This window comes from Hesperophylax consimilis, chromosome 22, assembly GCF_061612785.1.
Source record: "Hesperophylax consimilis isolate HC1 chromosome 22, BYU_Hcon_1.0, whole genome shotgun sequence".
In the NCBI taxonomy this organism is placed as follows: domain Eukaryota; kingdom Metazoa; phylum Arthropoda; class Insecta; order Trichoptera; family Limnephilidae; genus Hesperophylax; species Hesperophylax consimilis.
Window position 1 is genome coordinate 6821377 of NC_142857.1, and position 17401 is coordinate 6838777.

The 17401-nt window shown below is 38.0% G+C and overlaps 1 protein-coding gene across 1 annotated transcript in view; it reads right to left on the minus strand.

The window, feature by feature from the left end:
• LOC149412775 (fatty acid synthase-like) overlaps window positions 1–17401 on the minus strand; it is a 54847-nt gene that overhangs the window by 10310 nt on the left and 27136 nt on the right. Inside the window, exons 14-31 of the mRNA XM_089645045.1 lie at window positions 11781–11929; window positions 10395–10579; window positions 10164–10283; window positions 9966–10075; window positions 9657–9847; window positions 9343–9512; window positions 8825–9085; window positions 8625–8745; window positions 7913–8203; window positions 7119–7562; window positions 6604–6759; window positions 5415–5545; window positions 4237–4387; window positions 3961–4132; window positions 2674–2786; window positions 2427–2588; window positions 1766–1971; window positions 617–772 (exon numbers count right to left, since the gene is read on the minus strand). Of these exons, the coding sequence (XP_089501171.1) occupies window positions 617–772; window positions 1766–1971; window positions 2427–2588; window positions 2674–2786; window positions 3961–4132; window positions 4237–4387; window positions 5415–5545; window positions 6604–6759; window positions 7119–7562; window positions 7913–8203; window positions 8625–8745; window positions 8825–9085; window positions 9343–9512; window positions 9657–9847; window positions 9966–10075; window positions 10164–10283; window positions 10395–10579; window positions 11781–11929 (3289 nt within the window). The remainder of the gene's footprint in view (window positions 1–616; window positions 773–1765; window positions 1972–2426; window positions 2589–2673; window positions 2787–3960; window positions 4133–4236; window positions 4388–5414; window positions 5546–6603; window positions 6760–7118; window positions 7563–7912; window positions 8204–8624; window positions 8746–8824; window positions 9086–9342; window positions 9513–9656; window positions 9848–9965; window positions 10076–10163; window positions 10284–10394; window positions 10580–11780; window positions 11930–17401) is intronic.

Genomic DNA, 17401 nt, shown 5'->3' on the forward strand with positions numbered 1-17401 from the left:
TTTGTGAGCATCAGCTTTGCATATGGAGCTTTGACCATTGGATTGATGGAATTGGATGGCATCTGCCGATCCTGATTGGTTAAGAGGAACCCTTTTGGAGACCAGCAGCATGAGGCTGTTTTGCATTGGACTACAAGATTATTTTTTGGATAAATTATAAACTGGGAGTTGCTGTGAAGAACTGGAATCTACTACTTCGCATCAAGAACGAACTGGTATCACAGATTCATTTTACCTATGCAACCCCTTTGCCAGACAGATTATAAAATAGGATGCTAATTAATTTTTTTTTATTTTTTTTTGTGGTAATACATTTTTAGTATTCTTAAATATTTTTATTTCTAGATAATAAACCCATCCTTACTTTTATTTGTTGCCACTTAATCCCACGGCAACAAAAGTTCCTGGAAAAAAAATGGTTTCACAACCGTCTGACATCATCAATGGGATATTACCGGTGGTACGATAAGCCGTGCATTTACAAATTTACATCAGTCCATAAATATGTCTTCTATTTTATTAATATAAGACCAAAATGGTATGTATAGGTTTTGTAAATGTTGCACCCGGCCAGATCTTTCCTGAATATTACAATAATTATTATAAAAGTGCTTACTTGAGCCTGGATGATTGGTAGCCATTGGTGATTCCTCTCTTGGAATTGAGTACCAGTTTCCTGGCTCCCTGGAGCACCAGCCAATCCGCTAATTCCAGTCCAAATCCTCCCAATCCTCCAGCAATGACATACGAATATATATGACTGCAGATGTATCTAAAAAAGCAGTTAATGTTCGATAATATGAATAAATAAATACATACCTATTATTTTACAAACTAGTAAATAATACATGTTGATAGTCCATCCAGCAGCGGTTAAATAAATCAAGAAATTTAGGATTAGCTACTAATATGATGTGATCAATAGAGATGTAAGGCTGCGTTTTGTTCTACTGCTATCCTAAAGAAAGGTCCCCCGAATAACTAACGCAATTGATTCCATTGGCATTTATAAGGATTTTGTTGGGTTGAGTTCAGTTGAACCCTTTCCTGTCAGTTGAAAGGAGAGATGAAGCTCTCTTCCCCCGTGGGGTCTTCATGGAACCAAGGAAAAGTGGACTCTTCTGTAGTGGGGCCCTCAGGGAACTAAGGAGGAGTGGAGAGGAGAGATGAAGCCTTCTTCCCTCGTGGGGTTTTCAGGGAACCAAGGAGGAGTGGAGATGAGAGATGAGGCCCTATTTCTTTGTGGGGCCTTCAGTGAATTGAGATGGAGTGGAGAGGATATATGAAATCTGGGAAGACACATTGTGGAACCAGAAGATATAGCCTCATATCCAATGACAACCCTAGTGAACTTTATCACAATGGGCCTATGGCCTAAGTGCTCACGGGAACTATACGCAAACTGTCTCCATTCTATGAAAAAAAGGATAGGCGTTATATTTTTGTATCTAATGCTACGTGTACCTTTTTTTTTATCTAATACTACCTGTCCATTTGTTTATCTCTAATGCTACGTGTACATTAGTTTATGTCTAATGCCAAGTGTACATTTGCGAACCGAAACCATGAATTATGGGAAAGGAACGTTCCTGTCTTCGTTGAACCTGAAGTTATGATGGCTTAGGTGTGAGTTTTAATTAATGTTGAGGATTGAGGACATCGCACCTAGAAATAACCTACATTTGGGCTGACTTGGGTATGAGATGATTTGGTAGTCAGTGTTGAGGACCTATTGAGGGCTTGGGTTTGAGGTTTATTACTGCACCTGGGAATGGCCTGCATCGGGAACGGCTTCGGTTTGGCCACAGGGTCGGCTTCCTCCGGTCTGATCTGCACCAGCACCTTCCCCACGTGCTTGCCCGCTGCCATGAAGCGGAACGCCTTCTCCACCTCGTCAACCCCGAAGGTCACGCGGCACAGCGGCTTCACACAACCGTTCTGGATGCCTTCGGATACAAATGCGTTTAGTTTCTGTAAAAATAAACACATTTTATTATTTCGTATCTTAAAATATGCCATTATTTGTATAGTTTGGTGGTCAGAAAGTATGAAATGGTGTTGATCTGAATGCATTCAAAGAAAACGGAGTTATGTTTCTGTGAAAAAAATAGTTCTATTTTAGTTTCAGATTTTTTTTTTCTAAATTAACCTGTTTCGTCATTGATAAAAGCCCACAGCATAGTATATTTATTGTACCTTATATTACGGTCCTACTTTGATATCCAGAATGCTTAACAACTGATCAAACGCTGACGGACCGAGAATTCGTTAGCCATCTGTTATAATATTTGCCTGATTGTCAAATATTAAAAAAAAATTAAATTCAAGTTGATGGGACATATGGCGGTAATGTCAATTGTGATATTAATTTTTTTTCTGCAGTACCTACTAGAAAAGTTAGATTAGGAAATATAAAGGTTAGGTACCTGTCTTGCTTCAGACTCCCTGGTGAAAAGGAAGTCCATCATGATGCCGTGGAAGGAGCACTCTCTGAGGAAGAATTGCATTCCGAGAGAGGAGTTGTTGACAATGTCAAACTTGCCGATTTCCAGGAAACGAGCCCTGTACCCGAGGCAGCGCACGGAGGCCTGTAATACATAACAGCAATATTAGTCATTGATAATATAGACATTTCTATTTCTTTCCAATTGTAAGCTAATTTCGTTCGTTTACCTGAAGTTTGTCCTCGGCCAGAGAGTTGAGGACGATGTCAACTCCTTTTCCATCTGTCCGTCGCATCACCAGCTCTTCAAATGAGGTGTCTCGAGAGTTGCCGATATTGTCATCTAAAACATTAAGAAGTGATTAGTAACTAACACCCCATTTTACTATAACATTCTACGACGAGATGAACATACAATACATAGGTGGGAGTTAATAGGTACAATTTTATATTGGTCCTTTGATATCAAAATTATAAGTTTCACATACGAAACAGTACAAAAATAGAAAAATGGAGGTTAAGTAGAACAAACGAGAAGAAAAAAAAGGAAACAGACAGGAAAATACACATAAGCACAAAGCCATGGTAGGAATTTACACGATGATACTTATCCACATTGGTAAAAATAGATTATGCTGGATTACAAATACAGGGGATGGGAAAGGTGAGAGAAAGAAACAAGACAAAATACAACACAACACAACAAGATTACGTAATTTCTTTTTTATATGCTGGATGTTTCTACACATATCTGGAAGAGAGTTATAGAGTGTGAAGGCAATATAGTTAAGAGATTTTATCCCATATTTCGTAGTGTGTATTAGAGGAATGCGGATTTTACTGTTATTTCGAGTATTGTGGTTGTGGATGTCTTGATTGTAAAGTAGATTGATGTTAGTGTGGGTTGATTGTTGAGTAATTTGTAGGATGGTGCTCGTGATTTCAAGTTTGGGAAGGACTGGGATTGGAAGGATAAATTTAGGCAGGCAATTTTTTCTAATTTATTTCAAAATTCCCGCAAATAGCTCCATTATAAAACCCACAAATATGGGATAAATTATAATATAGGTGGAATGCCCCAAAATCTCCATTTTATTTTGTAAATACTAATTAGTAGTTCTAAAAAAAGAGAAGTCACGAAAACAGTTAAGAATGGGAATGGGTTAGAGGTGGAGGTTTATCACCAGATGTATAAAGCAAGGTTATTAAATGACAGATCACTGAAAATCAGCTTGGACTTGGACTTAACTGAGGTAGAGAAGAGATAAAGTATGGAGGGAGATTGAGGTAGTCCAGAAAGATCGAAAATGGCTAAAAAGGACTGGCGTCAGTTGAGAATATGTGTGATATGAAGCTACCTGTTAGTTAACAGGACAACGAAAATCATTGTTGGTGCTTCAGTGGAAGATATCCAGAGACAGACTGAGGAAGAAATAGAAGATTGGATTAAGGTGGGAAGGCCTGAGGACCATAGTTAGGTATCTGTAAACAAGCGTGGTGATAATAATGAAAATAACCTGATAGTGTCGGGAAGAGTTTTTTGAGGAATGCCCTCTTCTCGGGGGTGCCAACAGTGGTAAAGACAGTGCAGCCATAGAAGAGGCACACGTGGATAGCCGCCTGACCAACTCCACCTGAACCCGCATGGATCAGCACCGTAGAGCCAGGCTGCATATCGCCGACTATGAACTGAAAAAAAATAAATTATTACGGTGTCATTTATCAAAAAGTGGACGAAGAGAGGGAGAGTATAAATCTAACACAAATAGATTAACAGGATGATGGTAACTCACCAATGCGTAGTAGACAGTTCCGTAAGCAATTGGAATAGTGGCAGCTTCCTCCAAGTTCCATTCTTCGGGAACTGGCCAAGCCAGGAAACGGTCTACAACCGCCATGTTGGACAATCCCCCGTTCACTAGCATACCCATCACTCGAGTGCCACTGGACAAGAAAATAAATAAGTAAATATATACAGACTGTAAAACGACAGAGGACAACATGCATGTCAATCAAAAAAATTCATGATAACAGATTACCAGTCAACAGAAATCTTCCTATACATTCTGCATCCAATTTTATTTTTAAACATACAGCAGGGCAAGGTTTTGAAAGGCAAAAGCAATTATAACCCATGGCGTATAAATATTTTTACTATACTTTAAAAAAGTTGAAAGTGGCAGCGTTGCAAAGTCAACACTGCACGAGCAGCACTGTAAAGGCAGACGCATTTTAAAGAGCGCACATTTGAATGTATCTGTGCACCCCAATGGTGGTTCAAATTGGCTCAAAATAGCTTTTCTTTCCCCGTATTAGTCCTATGATACAGTATACCACTACATAAGCACGAATCTCTTTAAGATGATTCAACCGTATGTTGCTGTATTTCGTACGACTGCATCACGCCGTATGAGCAAATCCATTGCTGTTAAATGGGAAAGAAATTAATCCTTCAGTACTTTCATCACATTTATTCAGTTTACAATGTTTTCTGTGTATTTTAAATAAAAACAAATACTGTTTTAGAAAGTAAATAAAATTTTCTTTCCGGTGTATGCATAATAAACATAACTATTTCTAAATAATAAATTTTTTAATATCGAACGTGAAAAATGTTGTCAAAAACGCCAAACTCATTTTTACTTTTCGATATTTCGAAAACAAATTCGTTTTATTTGGGATTTTTTGAAGAAAACTGCACCTTCACTTTAATTTCGTTCTTATAATAAAAAAATGTTTTAAAGTTAAACCGATTGTTACGATAACGGTGCGTAATATGAATTATTCATTTTGGCTATTTTTAGGATTTTATTAATGGAATCCAGTAAAAATATTTGAGGCAATCTGGAAAGATTTATTATTTTATTATTAAAAAAAGATAAAAATACTTGTACAAAATGTGAAAGCCTGGTCATATATGAACCTCAAACGCTGGAGGGTTAAAGGGTAGAAGCGAATGATCTGGACCAACCTCTCTGTTCTCCCAGAGAACTCCAGTCCCTGCACACACTCCTGGGCCAGTCGACCCCTGGCTACCGTCTCCACTGAGATCCTCCCCGTGGCCGTCATTATGTCGCGGAAGTTGAGCGCCGCAAAGTAGATCTGTTGGGACCATTTATTAGATTTCTATCATGGTTCAAAAAAAAGGCAACAAATTTAATACAACAGCTAATTTATAATACGACCGGTCGGTGGCCGAGTTGACATCGCGCTCGGGCCCCACTCAGGTGTAGTGTGTTCAATTCCTCGGCCGGCTAAGTCCTCCATCACAACACAAGCAACATTTTCAGCTTACTGTGGTGGTAGTAGGAGATTTTCAAATATTGTCAGGTTATTCGTAATCCGGGAATGTTTTTCTTTCTTAAAAAAAGGTTCTTGGCTGTACCATCACCTTCTGTAAGAACACCCATACACCATCAGTCAAGATGACCGATGATATTGTGCAAACATAATTTCTTTAAAGTTTTATTGGTTTTTGTTATATCTCTGCTTACTTGCAGATTTATGTGTTGGGAACTCTTTGATAAAGTAAAAGGTTTTTTGCTATAATTGCATTTATTTACGTTACAATTAATAAGTCTGGATTTAGCTACACTGTTCATTACCCGAGGGTTGGTAATTCTCTGTTTCTAGAAGCTTGTTGTCTGGCAATAATATCCCACAGGCAATTGCTACACTCTAGCGACATCTGTCGGACTCTGGAGTAAGCTTTATTACTGGTGCCATCTATTGCTTGAAAACCCAACTTATTATCAAACATCACAGTTTTGAAACTCGTGAAAACAATCCTATTTTAGTGTACAGACGATTTCCTCGTCTGCAATGCCATACTCGTCTCCACGATGCCAAAGCCGAGCCGATGCGCTTAGATTTGTTCTTTTGTTCAGTGTTCCATGGTCGATTTATGAAAATTGACAAACAATAAATCTATAATATTATTCTGTTGTAATTTTTTCATTGCTTTTCTTCTTTCCGTGTAAACTTTAACGATTATTTTCGAAGAGCAAGATACCTATGTTGTGTCCACCGCTAAAGGCGCTGTTAATTCATGGTTTTGGAAGAGGGGTAATGGTGTAACAGCATAGCCTCAAACTTCGCAGAAATAATTTTTTTAAACATGTTTATTTATTTCTACAAAAAATAAATTAAATATAACTCACGTGAACAAGCAACTTCTCCTTTCCTGGACTCAAATACCCTTGAATCCATTTCAGACTGGAGAGATCTCCCCTTGTAGTAACGTTCACAAATGCGTGCTCTGTCAACACCGTCCCTAGTTTTTCAAGTAGCAAATGACGATATGTTCCCCATTGACCCTAGAAAATAAAAAAAATAAAATTATAACAAACATAAATTAAAGGAAGGTAATTGACTGAGTTTAGCTTTGCCGTTTTGCATTTCATCTGTATATAAATTTATTTGGGTGTTCCGTTTTCGGTTTAAGATGGTGACCGTCTTGGATAAGCCCGAATTCTATTACGAGCTGTCAAATCGGAATAAAATCTGCCTGAAGAAAGTTTAAAAATTTTTTTAAAAATTTCAGAGGAAATTTTGGTTTCGATTTATCAAATAAGAGAAAATTATATAAATACTTTGTGTTATCGAGGTACACTGCTCTAATTAAAGAACTACTAATATTTTTGGTTGACAAACATCTGATGAACTGTTTACTTACATCTTTGAAAACGTTTATAGCCAAATCCTTGTCAAGTTGTTCTTCATAGAATGCAAGATCTGGATTAAAATCAGGCGCTTTGTTGTCCATAATATTAATACATCCAACTGTCTCTCCGCCGGGTTCTCTTCTCAGGCAGTTCACCAAACCCAGTATTCCATTGAAGGATTGTTTCTGTGCAATCAACACCAATTTGTCTGTTTCTTTGAGTACCGTCTTTAGATTTTCTACCCACGAAAACTTATCGTCACTATCATCAACTTTGATAAATTTAGCTGGCTTGGAACTAGCTTTTTTTCTTAGCAGGACTAACTTTTCTTCGCCAACATTCACTGAGCTGATGATGTCCAAGTTTTTGGAGAACAAGTCAAGGTTTAGTTGATTTTTTTCACGGGAAATGATGAAACCATTTTCTTTCAAAGTGCCGATGGCTTGCTGGAGGACCTGTATTGATCAAAACCCAAGAAAATAACATTCAGCAATATAAAAAAAATAATCTTGCAACTCAATATATCTGAATCAAAGTGGAAAGGAAATTTCCGTAAGAACCTACTGGCAGTATCTTGATTACATCAACTGAATTATATAAATCCCTAAAGCCTCTGACATTTGGCCATGTAATAATTTTATAAGACCGTGACTGGCTGGAAGATATATCTCCACAAATACTCTACGGGTATTTGTAGTCTGTAAAGAATATCTCCCGAAATTGCCCAAAAATTTAATGATTAAAATAACTTCTTAAATATATAAAATTATTCTCTATTGAGTTTTAATGGTGGAAAAACACTTACATCTTCCCTTTCTAGCAGGTTCGACCCAACGAAGATGACTGCGTTGGTCTCTGAGGATATCTTTTTGGATTCAACCGTTATTCCTTGTCCAAGGTTCAGATTTTTGTCCTCTGACAAGACCAAAACCTCAGCCTGGATTAGGGGAATATCTTCTAGAGATGCCAACATGAGAGAAGCCAGTGGTTCACTGCCCGCAACAGTTCCAGCATCCAAGAGTTCAATAACCTTGACTTTCACACCCTGGATGTTTTCTAGAGCCAGTTGAATATTTGCTCTGATGACTTCAGCGGTCTGTGGAAACAGTTCAACTATTTTAATAAAGAACTTTTTTTTAATAAATATAAAAGAATACATATCACTGAACATACTAATTTCGGTTGTCGTTGCATGATTCGAAGTTCTATTACCATATGTTGTGTATTGTATTTGTGTAAATGCTAGACAGATCTAAATCCGAATAATTAATGATGATGAGTTAAGTTTACTAATTCGAATTCGTAATTATTTGACAATTTTATTTTGAGATTTGATAATATTTGTTTTTGATGGGCAATGATACTGAAGCAAATATTGTATTAATACTTTCAGCTTCACAAATCCTACATTTATAATACTCTATGATTTTCATGGGTCTGTGCTAATAAAATTACTAATTTGAAGCAAAATCATTGATCAAATGTAATTTTCTGAACAAAGCAATTTTTCAACTAACCTTCATTTCTTTCTTGGGGAAGAATGGAACAAATACGTGTTTCTCTAGAACAGGAATTCCAAGAGGATTCCTTCTAGTGATGGGCGTTGCTGTCAACCCTCTTACTTCTACTCCACCAGATCTAAAATAACGCAATATTAAGTAAAAAAGTAAAGTTGCTCCATTTCTTCCTGCCTCTTTAATTATTTAAAATGTGTTACCTTATAACATCGATATCTGAATATACGGTGACTGGAATAGTCTTCACCTCATCTCCAGGAATAGCGGAGAGAATGGCGTAGTGTTTGGTGGAATCGATGGACAGTTTCTCTATCCTTGTAGGAACGAAGAGTCCTCTGCTGTCAATTGTGAGGATCTTCATCTGCATCAGCGTATCCATGAAGGTGACCCAGTTGTTGGTCCAGTTGAGGGTACCCCTGAAGGCGTCGCTAGAACAACTGTGGATACCACGGAAGAGACCACTGGAAATACGAAATATAATTAGTAAAGCAACACACTTATATTGTTAGTAACTAAAATATTAAATCGACTAGCAGCCCCGATGATGTTTTCATAGACGCCATATCTCTATGGTGTGTTGGGAGACAACTTTGCACTATTCATTCAATTATAGATGGATCTCTTCTCTAAGGTCGCCAACCCAGTCTTTTTATATTTCATAAGTACTGAACTAATTTAATATTGTTGAAACAATCCTCTGCTAAAGCAAAATACTTACGAATAGTTGTATCCTCTGAGTCTCAATTCCTTGTAAACATCCTTAGAGTTGAGTTCTCGGATGTATTCTCCGCTGTCCACCGGCGGATCTGGGAAGTGGCGGAATTCTTGAGAAACGTCCTTCTTGGCGTAGATTTTACCCGTCACTATGGCTGCTCCCCCTTCGACAATCTGGAATAGTCAACGAGTAATAATACATGATATCATTTCTCATTGATTGATGCGTATTAATACATGCAATAGTGTAACAACCTTGAAAATATTGACTGGTCGTGGGGAATGTCCAATTCATTACGTAACACGTCATTTTCCTACCTCAAAGTTCCCGCTGCCCTTCTGTATCATGATGATGAACTCAAGGTTGCCTTCCTTGGGTATGTTGGTGGCTCTCTGGAAGCGGACATTTTCGAAGATAACAGACACTTCCGTGTACATTTCTCCCATCATCATAGCCAGGGTCTCCCAAACCAGCACCAGATATCCTGTGGCTGGGTATAAGTTGCGACCTGGAATGAGAAGAGGTTGATTATGCTTACAAATTCCTACATTGAACTGCTTTGTCTTGAGTTTTCTAACATCTCTGATCTATCCAAAGGTTCCGCGTGAGCGAATTGTTGCTCTTACCATCAATGACGTGGCCCGCCATGTACTCCATGTCTTCATCAGCAATGGTTGTTCTTACAGTCCTCTCTCCTGACTTGATCTTCTCTTGCGTACGATATGATGTCACGTACCTGCATTCATAATAATTAAGTAGTCATAATAATAAACACATAATCAACATACAATACGACAGTCCTTTAGATTCTGAAAGCAACTCACCAATCCTCACTGTGCTCCCACTCTACGAGATGTGACAACATCGGTGTTCCGTTGGATACTGGGAATTCTACCTTGGGGTACAGGTTAGCAAGCTTTGGATTCAGTCCAACGAGGTATAGCCTGAAAACAACAGCCAATTTAGATATTGAAACAAATTTATTTAATCTATCAGAAGAGTACCTAAATAGATACGCTTGTACAATATTACAAAATATGAATTAGGCTACTAACTTTCCAATAGCCGCCAGCATGAGTTCAGTGTTGTCGGGGTGGCCTCTCTTGGTAAGTGCAATATTGGTGCAATCTTTCTTGAGCGACTTTCGAAGAATAGCTTGAAGTAAACCATGAGGCGCTATCTCTATGGTAATTGCGTTTGCTGGTATTATGCGCGATGCTTCCTCAAACAAGACGGGGCTCTAAAAAAAGTTTAAATATATCATTATAGTTTTATAAAATTGAGACGACTTCGCTGGGCAAGACAAGAAGCAAGGATGGGAGATAGCCAATCGCACTACGATAAGCCTGCGGAAAGAAGCAGGGCTGGGAGGCCTAAACGTTGGCAGCTGAACGGTGTGGAGGCGAACACCACATACTTCAGCACAAGAATCTGTAAAGAGAGAGCAGGAGTCTAGCAGGAGTTGAAGTGTAATTTTTTATATGACCAACATACTAAACATCCAACGGAGTGCAATTAAGTATATTTGGATGATTTATATAGCGCAGTTTTTGTGCAAAATCACCTCAAGGGCAATTAGAGCATAGATACAATCTCGTTGCGTATCTTGAAGAGAAAGAAAGTTGAATAAGCATGGATCAGCTTCCGGAGGATTGTTGGAATTGTATTCTGCCCAAGAGTGTTTGGATTATGATTACGACGAATAAGTAATGGCAGCCTTCGTGGGATTTTTTTAATTATGTACATTTATTACAATATTTTTTATATAATTATTTTCAATATTTTATGTAACTATCCAAGTATGTATAAAAAAATTCAATAATAAAAAAAAAATAAGCTGGGAAATGAATTAACGTTAGACGGCTACGCAAAAGTAACAAATACTAGTAAATTAGCTATGTCGAATTTAAATTATAACTTTAATATAAATTGGCAGCCCGCATGTACTTTTTGACACTTAAAACGAAGTTCATGAGATCTTTGACATGACTAACAACTTTTGTTCCTCCAAGTTACGTTACGATATAGACAATACGATATTGACGAAATCGATTGATCGCGTTTCGATCGTCTATAGATCGTTCATACAATTTCTTTCAACTTAAGGGCTTAGTTAGTTCACCTCCGTTCATTATTAGCCAGTTATTTTGCATAACGATCGAAATTATCCAAAAATTCGTATATATTGACAGCTTGTCCGAAACCTTGGAGGCCTCGCTAAAAACAGCTTATTGTCTACCGACTATCGGAAAAATATTTTGACCCTGCTCGCGAACATCGCTAACTGACCATAGATGACGGATTTCGTCAATATCGTATTGACATAGGGCTTAATGGATCGCGATAAAATCATCGGTAGTTACGCCTATCGATCTGGCATTGTAAAGTTATCGATTTCACTGTGCTAAACCCTCTGATAAGGCTCTGGAGAAGTAACTTACCAGCAGATTGTTGGTATGGTATTCAGCAGATGAGTATTGCGCACTTTCCTCTCCCCATCTGTTCTGTGGCACGGAGGAAGATACCCAGCGGTTGGTCCTGGGTTTTGGTTCCGGGATAACTCGCTTCAGGTACTTGAGTAGCGTGGGACCTGAAATAAAATAGGGTTAATTTTTTATACTGTCACCATGGTACAAAACTGTTTTATTTTACAAACATTCTGTAGTTTGAAATACAGACAACATTTTTTAACAGAGGTATCCATAAGAATAAATAAGGGTTAGGGAAACACGACAATATGTGAAATAGAATTCACATTACGAAACTTCACTCAGCGTTCATTTTTTGTTTTCATGTGAATACCGCACAAGAGCCCCAACTGCTCCCAACCGTCTGGAGCCAGTGAGACAATGACATCCCCGATCGGGGTATGTTGTGAGGCTGAAGGTAGTGGGGAGGGGAAGGAGATGAGGAAGAGGACGGTGAGGGAGCACATGGCTATTCAGATCTGGTAATCAAACACTGTTAAAGTCATTTCAAGCAACGTTTCAATTCTGAATGGTGGTCAACCAGGGCGATACTGAGAGTATCTTCTACTCTGGAACGTGTCGCAATTATACTATATGTATTGTTTTAAATTAATAAATTGTGAAATAACACAATTTCATCGAATAAAATTTACTTGCGCACGCCGGGATTTAAACCCGCGACTTTCAGCTTGCTAGTCGAGAGCTATTCGAGAACAATTTGAAGCAGCGGGGTATGTATAAAAAATGCAACAAATTACGTAAAATTTTTAATGACACAAAATACCACAAAAAATCATAACCCGTTACAATTGGATTTAAAATACAGAAAAATTGTAGTACTTCATTATGCTCCACTTTTGCATACAAATCATTGTCATACAAGATGGCAACCAGGCAAATTCCCTTCACCTTAGATTTGGCTTCAATGTCATTCTTGCAAAATTGCACCAATGCATCCAGGGCTTTTAAGGTCCATGGGAAAATGGACTTTAGTTCATTTCTATTCATTCTTTGGTCCGTAGATTAAAGCATAGATCTGAACAACGAATAATTCCCCGTATTCACAAAGTATGAGATAACATTATTAGATTTACATTTCTTGTCTAGTAGAGTCCCCTATCGTTTATACTAAAGCTAAAACACTAAACGAGGCGATGTTTTTTTCCATTGTTTGTCTTTCCTTTGTGGTCCATTGGAGTGGAAAACAAATTTCCTGCTCAGGGGTCGAGTTGGAGCTTTAGCATTTAGTTATTTCATACGAGATGTGCAAACAATAAAAAGGTACAGGAAACTAGAAAGCTGTATGAAATTGTGTAAAAAATCTTTACCTAAGTGAATTTTAAGAATTTTGTTTGCTTTCCGCTCACACAAGTGTGATATTATCTCAAATCATAGAGTTCTGTCGATTCAAATTTTAAAAAGTAGGCAAATTTGAACAAATATTTGCTGTCTGGAATATCTTTTAAAGGAGAGGATAGATCAGAGTCTTGAAGAAACCCATGCTGTAGGACATAGGAACAAAAGCCTTACAGTGCAATGTGTTGTAAAAAAACTCTTTGTTATGCGAAATGTCTATCTACGTATCTTGGGAAGTAGGGGTTTGTGGCGGCCGGATCACGTTTTGACGTGTTTTGTCGATCTAATTAACTAACCATCACGCCGATAGGCAGATAGGACGGACCGCCAAACAACTCGGTCTTGGCACACAATTCTTGTCTTATTCACATTCAAACATCGTCTCATACATACTCTTCTATTATTCTGACTCATGACATTGCCCGACTCAAGTATCTGATTAACTTGGTTGTGCCATGTCTTACTCTGCTACCATCAGAGTTTCAATCTTGTTCAGTTTTCAATCTTGAAATTATTGTTTTTTGTGCAATTAACCTCTGAGAAGAATTTGAACTTCTAACATTTGAATGGAATATCGGAGTGTTTTAAGTGACACCAAAAGAACTGCATCTTTGGATACTTGCTCCGCGAAGTAAGCGAGGGGTGTAATCACTTGAACGCCTGTAGTTCATATATTTGATCTGTCAACCAAATAAATGTCCATTTCTTTCAGCTTTGGTTTAGAAAACAAAGTCACAATAATATTGTGATCGGTGTTCCATAACCATTGGCGAAGGTAGAATTACTGCATTAATTGAGGCGGGATCTGGTTGATTGATTTTTAACTATTTTAGGAAAGGTTGTGGAGCAATGTGCTCTGATAAATATTAATCTGTTGAGTCACATAGATTAGTCTACTTGGATGAGGATACAATAATCTAACATTTCAAGTATACTTTTTAGTTAGGTTTTATTTTTAAACTTTTTAGAACACTGAAAGAAGAAAACATTTAAAAGAAAAGAAATCCCTTACCGTCCATAGAAAATTCTCAAATACCATACAAAATTGCTTCAACAGAGAACAGGTAGTAAAGCAACATTAAAACTAAACCTAAATATTAAGAATCAAATGCTTTGGACACATGGCAAGGCAGAGACGAAGTTTTGCGAATGGAACGACGATACTGCGGGAAGCAAGAAGAAGGAAACTAGAAGCAGCGGGAGCGGAAAGCGGGAAGCAAGAAGCAGTGGGAAACGTGAATTAAATGCTGAAGCAAAAACCTGTCATGATCTGACCTTTCTCCTTCAAACTTTTCCTTCAGTCCCGTAGGTAACTTTTCCATAAGGCTTTGGTTATATATATATCCGGGGTAGGAAGGTCCTCCCTGCCGTCTTTTCTTTATTACACACCCCTTCAAGTGTGTACATCCTAGTTTGTCTACGTGACGTACGACCTTGAACGTACTCATTTCACGTGACGGTTCAGTATAAAAAGGCTTCACCGAACGTTGTGTTGGGTTTTTGTTTCTCGGTTTAGAAACCTAGTTATTTATGTATGTGTGGTATCCCTTGGTTCTTTTGAGATAGAGTGAGTTGAATCCATTACCGCTGTGTTTTAAAACCATTTTATAAACCTTATCTTCTAAGTCGCCTGCTCCCCCCCCCACTAGCTACTCGATTCTACCTATCGTAGGGTAATGTGAATATAATAAAGTGTTAGATTTTATATATGTGATATACATACGATAAGTTTATGGTGTTAGTTGTCGGCGCCATCCATGTATATATTTTGGGAGGGGAAGGAGAGGAAAGGAAATGAATTTTTTTCAAGCTAAGATTGACTCCTCCTCTTACCAAACAAAACTGATGGATGATAATTTGAGCAAGGCGATCGATATCTGCGTGTCTGGATATCACAACCGGCCGGGTCTCCCCTTGTTCCAAATCGGCAACCTTCACGCCAGAATAAAGAAAACCAGGTCTCATCACCAATTTCAGAATTGCCCCAATCTCAAACACCTCCAGGAAAATCTACTTTACTGAGTGTAGAAGGGGAAAACCATGACATCCCTTGTCACGAATCTAGTCGCGAAAATGTGACACGCAAGGTCCTAAGTTACGTGCCACCTCCAGAAAACGTTGTAACTCCCACGCCGTCGGGGATTTACATCCCTTTCTAGGTCAATACATAGGTAACACACGACGATCTTGTCGACATTTTGCCTGCTTATTAACGATAGGTTGTGTGCCTACCCATTCAGCCAATTATCATGTGAGATATATGTAAGGTCTACTCGAAATGCCAAATTTGGGATGAGGACTGTCTGTATTTTAATATTTGGTTCCAGTATTTATTTTATGAGGTTACTAGCATCCTCGTGTATTAGGTATGGGTAACTTCTACTGAATACCTATCCTCTCAGGTAAGGTATAAACGGATAATTGGTTTGATTTTTTTGCATTTAATTTAAAGAGGCTGCCTACCTCTCGAAAGATACCTGTTGAGAAAAGTTGTTCGGTTGGTAGTTTTATTTCGGAGATTACCATATCCCTCTTTCGACTTTAGATTTGTTTTTGTGCATCCCAATTCGTAACTTAGAAAGTCAAATAATAGATGAAAAGTATTAAATTAGAAAGTCAAATAACAGAAGAAAATTTTTCATTTTGTTCCGTCTGGTTGCATCCGATCGCTTTCAATTCGGGACGGCATACGCTAGCAAAACTTCCCCCTTTGACTGACTGTACCTGCGTCTTGTCCTATATATGAAAAGGTCGTTGACTCGTCTCTCGCTCACAGCTGATTGACAATGCGTCTAGCATATCCCTTCTTATGGGAAGATTATTTGGGTTGCAGGCGTTGCAAACTCGGTTCCTGTACCTCGGTTGTATCCTATTATTAAAAGGGTCCTCTGAAATTTAATAAATAATATAAAAAAACTCACCCTGTTAGTCACCTCCAAATCCTCGTGTGAAACTTACCTGGTTACACTATATAGCTAAATCACTTTAATTTTCGACCTCCTCCCTACGCTTATAAAAGGGTAATTAAATATTCCTGTAAATAAAATTGTACCTCCCTAATCTGTTAGGATTCGAACCCACAGTTAATAATCTATTTGATTCTCTGGTTTTCGGTCTCCGTGGATAGAATGCCATCTCGCCAAATCAATAACTTAGCCCGATTAAACACTTCCTGCCTTTAAGTACATTCACTCTATTTTAAAACGCAATCAATATTTTTATTATTTTCATGTTTTTAAGACAAGCAATCTAGTTCGAACTGTATACGAAATCACGTTTAAATCAACACAACTTTATAACACAATCGCGATTGCACAACACCTGGCGCCCCTGAGGTGGGTTTTTACAAAACGGCGCTCTACAAATTATCCAATTATTATTATTGTCATTATTATTAATTGTTTTCTCACTGAGTCGAACCACTTTCACTTCACACAAGCACCGGATCAATAATCTTTCACTTTAGTTCAAAATTCCACAATACTATTAACACCATCTGGATCCACTAATTCACTGCAATTTCACACAACACTTCTCATTTGTATCGATTTCATGGAGCTGTCAACGCACTCAAGTTCCAAACCTGACTGCCCGTCCCTGCGCCCTGTCCCGTGTGAATGTGTTTACTCCAGGCCTGTCTGTCCATAAATCTCCCGTCGTTGTCTAAACAAAAATTTTTTTTGAGCACGTTCGTTTCGTTTATTTTATGTGAGTGTCCAAAACATCACAAACCTAAAACCATTAAGTGAGAAACAAATAAGAAGGGAAACGGGAAGTGAGACTTCTCCAATTGTGCCTGAACAGGGCCGCCCCGAGATTACATTACATTGTCTGTGTTTCAAGGATTGCAATCTTTTCGTTATTTGGAATACGAGAATTTTCCATTTTATCGTCATAGAGTCAACGGTTCTTTTCCGTAGGTATTTATGATCCAAAGCTGGCAACCGAACTCAACAATAATATGGCATAGTTATGTGTACAAGTGTACAGTGTCAGGAGTTGATGTATTTCACTTGAATCTGGCCTCAATGTATGTACACCCGTGAGCTGGTCATTTGAGAATACAACGAGCTTGTTTATGTAGGGATTTTAGTTTTCATTTTTGACAGGACGCCAGAAGGCTCATGTAGAAGAAAAAAGCATAATATACTTTTCTTATTATAGCCGTAAGCCTATTAAGTTTAGGCACAGTTCGTTCAAATTATTAGAAGTTAATAATTAAGTTTATAAACCTCCAA